The following is a 6116-nucleotide window of genomic DNA, read 5'->3' as shown; positions in this document are numbered from 1 at the left end:
GGACGCGGGGGTTCTCGCCCCGCCGGCACCGCGGCCTCTGCAGCGCTGAAATGCGGGTTTGTTCCCCCCTCCCCCTCCGACATCCATCTCCCTCCGGCCGCCGGTGCGCCGGGCCCCCGGGCCGCGGGAGCGAGCGGAGCCTGTGCCGGTGCTGCCCAGGCTACGGGTCAAACAACCAACCGGCAATTTCGGACTCTGTAATTAACGCTTTGTACCCTGAACGCGGACTCTCCTGACACGGGTCCCGGGGCAGAGGAGCCCGGCGGGCGGGAGCGCTGCGGGACGGCGGGTTTTTAACGGGCGCTTCTGTTGCGAGCAGGGATTTTAGCTGCTGGTTTTACCGCACTGAGCAGGCAACAGAAACTTTACATTAGAGCTGCATTTTTACACTTCCATTTCATTTACACCATAGAGAATATGACTGAGTATATTCTACAGAGCAGGAGGTACCGTCAGAGTATTCACAATGTGAATATTCAACACGGTATTTGATATTTCCAGATCTTCAGAAAAAATACATTGAGAATCGTGTTGGAAAGCAGCAGGGTTGGTAACGCTGGAACTCGGTCAGGCCTTGCGAGTGCCAGCGCCTCTGCCCAGTCTCCCAGGCCACGGCCGAGTGCCAGCACCGCGTCTGCAGCACCCGAGCTGTTTCTCTGGCCTTTAACAGTGTTTGAAAAACAGATCATTTCTTAAATCAATGCATGTGTTAATGAACGTAAGATTAATTTCTATGAAGTTCTAAGACCCCTGTTGTGCCAAACTAACTCAAGTTTATGTTTTCAGAGGAAGAAAGGAGAATGTCACAAAAACACCTAAAAGAAGCCTTTATCAGCAACTTAAATGGAACTAGTTTGCTGGAAATTACACTCAGCTTGTCTCTAGCTCCACTCTGCCTGCTTTGCAGAGGACTCCTCCTGATTTTATATCACCTGCACTATGGGAAACCTTTAAGTTCAAGGAAATACAGCCTGCTGCTCGACTTCCTGGTGCTAGTATCTCCTCTCCTGTTCTGCTGTACAGTCTTGTCTCCAATCCTCTTTTTCACGCCAACTCTCATTGCAGCCTTCTGTGCTGGAATATTTTCTGAAATATACAGACAAAGAAAGCATGGGACCAGAGTGGCTTTTAGGCAAATTGTGAAAGACTTCTGGGAGACATACTTGGATCCAGAATACATTCCAGCAATAACTGTGTTTCGCGTTTCTATCAATGTGTTGACATCCATCAGCATTCTAGCAGTGGATTTCCCACAGTATCCCAGGCGATACGCCAAAACTGAGACCTACGGAACAGGAGTGATGGACTTGGGGGTTGGAGCTTTTATTTTTGGTAACGCTCTTGTTTGTCCTGAAGTCAGACAAAAGTCTTGTGAGACACAACCGATGTTTTCCCATCTGGCCAGGCAGTTCTTTTCCATTTGGCCGTTGATTTTTCTTGGTGTCGGGCGACTGCTTAGTGTTAAATCCATAGAGTATCACGAACACACTTCGGAGTATGGAGTGCACTGGAATTTCTTCTTTACCTTGGCATTTGTGAGGCTTGCAGCATCGCTACTTTTAGCCATATTTCCAAAAAATAAATCTTGGATTGTTGCTATAAATCTGGCTGTACTTTATCAGCTTACTCTTAACGCTACCTCTCTGAAGATGTTTATCCTGCACGGGAGCAATGGCAGAGATACCAGGGCTGGCTTTTTAAACGCCAACAGGGAAGGGCTGCTCTCTCTTTTTGGATATCTTGCTATATATATGGCGAGTGTCCAAGTGGGACTCTGTCTGCTGAGGTGCAGGAACTCAGTCAAAGGCTGGGCTGAAGCTGTGTGTTTCCTGCTGCTGACGGTTCTCGTGCTCTTCATATTTCTTCACGTGTCGCAAGCGTGTGCAGACCCTGTGTCCCGCCGGATGGCAAATCTGTCCTACTGCCTGTGGGTGATCGCTCACTGTCTGACCCTCTTTGTCTTTTTTGTAGTGACTGATCTCATCCTGGTGTTCACAAAGCTGCTCGTGAAGGGGTCCAGTGTCCCCTGTTGCTGGAACATTGTAAATCCCCCAAATACCAGTAAAAAGCACGAAACGGAGGCCGTGCCTATAGGAAGGGAAGGCAAGCTCTCACACACGTGCCTGATTAGCGCTATTAATAAAAATCAATTACCGTTTTTCTTGCTAGCAAATGTTATGACTGGTACTGTGAATATACTGATAGATACAATCCACAGCAAGGCTGCATTTACATTATGTATACTACACTTGTATATGTTTTTGAACTGTTTAATTATGTATATATTGCATGCCAAAAATATAGTATTAAAGTTCTGGTGATTCTACTCTGACTTAGGTGGACTAGTTGAACTTTGTTTCCTGTAGTTGAATGATAGTATTTTAATGGGAAAATCAGTATTTTTCCTGTATGTATTGCAATAATTTAAAATTTAATATGGCTTTTTATGATTTAGGATTGATTTTTATTTTAATGGTTTGTTTTACCAAGTGATACAATTAATGCTGTTACCTATTGGAGTTGTTACACATCTTCCTGAAAACTTAAGTTTTTGAGATTGTTTGCTGAATACTCCTGCTGCTCCTCTAAAAACTCAGGGAGAAGAGTAACACTGTATTTACAGTTAGTGGACCCAACTGCTGGTGAAAGTTGATAAAAATGTAGAAGCCAGATGAAAAGTGGGAAAATGAGTAATTATATATAGAGAGACTGAGCTGTGTCAAGATTTACCTAGTTAAGACCCTTGCATAAATAATAGATAAGAATTTGTTATATAAAATGTACTGAATAAGTGGATATTTGAAAATGTTTTGGCCCCAGTCCTGCAAAGATTTATGCATATGCTTGACTTTGATGGGAGTAATTGTATGTGGAATGTTAATCATACACTGAAATCTAAATTAGCCCTTGAATTAAAGCTAGATTTTATTTTGATCCTCAGTGATGGATATAAATGAAGACCTTAGATAAAGTATGATGCTCTGAAGGATGAAACTCAGCTGCAGATGAATTCATAAAGCAGTTGTTGGAATTTGTGGTGTGGATAATAAGAGCAGCACAGACTTTTGTAAGAAAATACAAAGATCCAAAACGTAATTCACCCCCAGCCTGCATACCAACGTGTTGTGACAGCTCATCTTTAGAACGCTGTAAAATACCATCTCCAGCTCTACTTTACAAATATTCAAGGCCCACCTACTTGTCTATAAAATTATTTTAAACAGCAGCTCATTTAGTACCGTATTTTGACAGCTGAGATGTCTTCAAGTGGGAATGTTCTGTATTAATTTTTATTAGCAAACAAACAGTGTGCAAATGGAAAGAAGCATGACGCAGTGGGTCGGGTACCGGCAGGGTATCAACAAGCTGTGTGCTCAGTTTCTCTGTCTCTCTCAGTTTTCTTGCAAGCCCAGAGCAGAACATCCTTTTTGTTCTCTTTCCTAACTGTGACAGTTCTTCCTGACCTCCTTAAGTTGTTGAGGAGAGAAATACATTTAAAGATTGTGGGGAATTAAAATAATGGGAGATGTAACTACTTTAGAAGTAGAACGCAAATGGTAGTTGATGATCGATGCCAAATGTCAGTGGAGTACAGCAGTGCACATGGGCTGTATTTCAAATTTCTTCTTGTCTATCAAATGTGATGGATCACAAAACCTATGGAGATTAAGCCTCTAAATCAGATTCCTTATGGCAGACATGCTGCAGAATATCCTTAAATTGATGAGGTACTCTTAGCTGCTGGACAATGGAACGGTGAAGTCTGAGGATTATATGCTGCGGCCATGCTGATTTCATGCTTGTTTACTTCCAAGTTATAGCTGAATAGTCTTCAGAATTAAAAGAAAAAAGTCCTGTGTGTCCTGGGGACAAATGCAATTAATTGGCAACAATGTCTTATAACAGTTGCCACAGTTCATAGCAGAGTTTTCTGGTAAGTGGTGTGTGCATTTGTTTCAAAACATTTCCTAGCCTGGCCTAGGGAAGAAAGGCCTCCGTCGTGAACTGAACAGCACTACTCATTTATGCAAAATTACTCATGGATATTAATTTTTGAAATATTTGAAGCACAAGACCTGCAATGAGTTCTGCCTGTAAGCACAAGTCTCTCAATGTGATTCAGAATTAAGGCATCAATGGGGTGTGACAAAGCGGAGTTGTGTCTGGACAAGCAGCAACCTCACTAGATGCCAACTCCATTTTGTGAAGCAAAAATTACGTGGGCGGTCGGCTGTGTCTGCGCGGAGCCCTGTGAGCTCCACGCCAGCACCAGGCTGACGGGCACCGGTTCCAGGACTGGAGCTGCAGTGTGCAACTAGAGCCGGCAAAGCTGAGGGGACGGTGGTGCACAAGTGATGATGAGAGTGAGAACGACCCGCTTCTCTGAACAGCGGCGCTGCACCGCTTCACGGGGCCATCTCCTGCTTTTAAAGCCATATGAAGTAAGTTGTTCACCACTGAATTAATGAGAGACAATTAATTCTCATTGCTTATTGTCGATAACAAATGCAGCAAGCTCTGCCCTAAAGCAACCAGTGTAGTTATTAATGCTGAATGTTTAGACTATGAATAGACACAGGTAATGAACCATGTCTCTGAAAGAACCCAGAAATGCAAGGAAGCACTGTTTGATCACAGAGTCTGTACGAGCAAATGGCACTGCAGTGAGTTTGAATAGATGTGAAAGAAGTTAACACCAGGATACTGCTGTAGACACTTTCTCCACACACACCTCAGTAGCTGGTAGCTCAGTGGTAGGAACAAGAACGCTTCACTTTGGGGTGTGTTTAGGCAAGTAAGCTTGTACAGATCAAAAATATATTTTTAAAAATCAGAAACTTTGATTTAGCTGTTACATAATTAGTAAAAGTTAAAGATATTTCAACCAAAATGGCTCCATTATAGCATGCCACCAACTCCAATAACAATAGTAAAGCAAAGGACTAAGAAAATATAATTTTTTTTGTCTTTGATGCCATAATTCCACTCAATGACCTTTTTGTAGGGCTGCAGGTTAGAAAAAATATGGTGGGAGAGTAGAGCTGATTACATTTATCCTTAACCTTGTTGTTTGTTAAACATTAGTAGCTTCTTACCAAATGTCATTATTTTTAAGGATCAACTCACTAGCATGCCTTCATTTCCAACCCATCAGCTTTTCTTCTGAAGTCAAATGTTGCAATACAGATTTCGGGCAGTCTCCTATTTCAAAGCCACTACATCCTAAAGAACAGGTATTTCCTTCAGGCAAACGAGGGGCATGCAAAGAACGGCAAGAAGGAGCCCTCTGCCTTTCCAGTGTTTGGTGGATAACAAGCAAGCTCTATCTTCTAGCAACTTAAAATTAAAAATCTTTTCTGTGAATAAAAATGACATGAAATGTAACGGTGCTTTTCATACGTTGTTTATCAATGTGCACCCTGAGAATACAAAACTTTGAGAATTGCTGTTTTGTTGATGGGATCCAACTACGCTCTGGGAGCAGAGAGGCAGAAGTGACACAGGAGCCTGTGTGCTGAGTGGACCCTGTGAAGACAACATATGCTCATCACACTTCGGCGTGCTCACCATACTCTAATGTGAGAAACTATCCTTTGTTACAAAATGCCAGCTTTCTTTTTTGCTGAAGAAGAAAACCATGAAAATACACAAGCTGCAAACTGTGCAGCAATGTGGCTCTGCACAATGTTTCTCTTGGAGATGTTGCACGATGAGTTCAAGTAAATTAACTCCTCCACTAAAGATGTTTTTTAATGCAGAAACGAGGAAAAAAAAAATCCTGCTCCTTAATTGCCTCCCCTGCATTTTCTTGAGGACTTTAGTAGCTGTATACACAAATAACAGAATGAACAGATCAACTATGTTATTTAATAGTTGAAGAAAGGCCATGGGGGTTTTTTTACTGCCTAAATTAAGCAGCCACAGGATTTCTAGCTGATTGCACTAGGGTGCTGCAGAAGCCAACAAGACTGTAAATCAGAGTGAAGCCTGGCTTACCTGGCGTGTCATCAGGGCAGGGAAATCTGAGGCTGCACTTTGACGCCTGGGCTGCATCTGAGGCGCAGGCCTTGCATCCATCTGTGCTAGCTCACACTGTCAGCCTGAGCTCGTTCCAC

At 42.9% G+C, this 6116-nt stretch overlaps 1 protein-coding gene across 1 annotated transcript; it reads left to right on the top strand.

Annotated features, from left to right (window-relative positions):
• Positions 1 to 791: 791 nt before the first annotated feature.
• Positions 792 to 2321, top strand: PIGW (phosphatidylinositol glycan anchor biosynthesis class W). Its single transcript, XM_010172810.2, has one exon. It carries the CDS (start codon positions 801 to 803, stop codon positions 2319 to 2321), a length of 1521 nt encoding a protein of 506 aa, XP_010171112.1. The 5' UTR covers positions 792 to 800.
• Positions 2322 to 6116: the final 3795 nt, after the last annotated feature.

This window comes from Antrostomus carolinensis, unplaced genomic scaffold (genome assembly GCF_000700745.2).
Source record: "Antrostomus carolinensis isolate BGI_N321 unplaced genomic scaffold, ASM70074v2 scaffold33007, whole genome shotgun sequence".
Lineage (NCBI taxonomy): Eukaryota > Metazoa > Chordata > Aves > Caprimulgiformes > Caprimulgidae > Antrostomus > Antrostomus carolinensis.
This window is presented reverse-complemented; position numbering and strand designations above follow the sequence as displayed.

What these genes read in the sequence shown, in the direction of transcription:
- PIGW (XM_010172810.2), top strand. Translation starts at nt 801, where the DNA reads ATGTCACAAAAACACCTAAAAGAAGCCTTTATCAGCAACTTAAATGGA.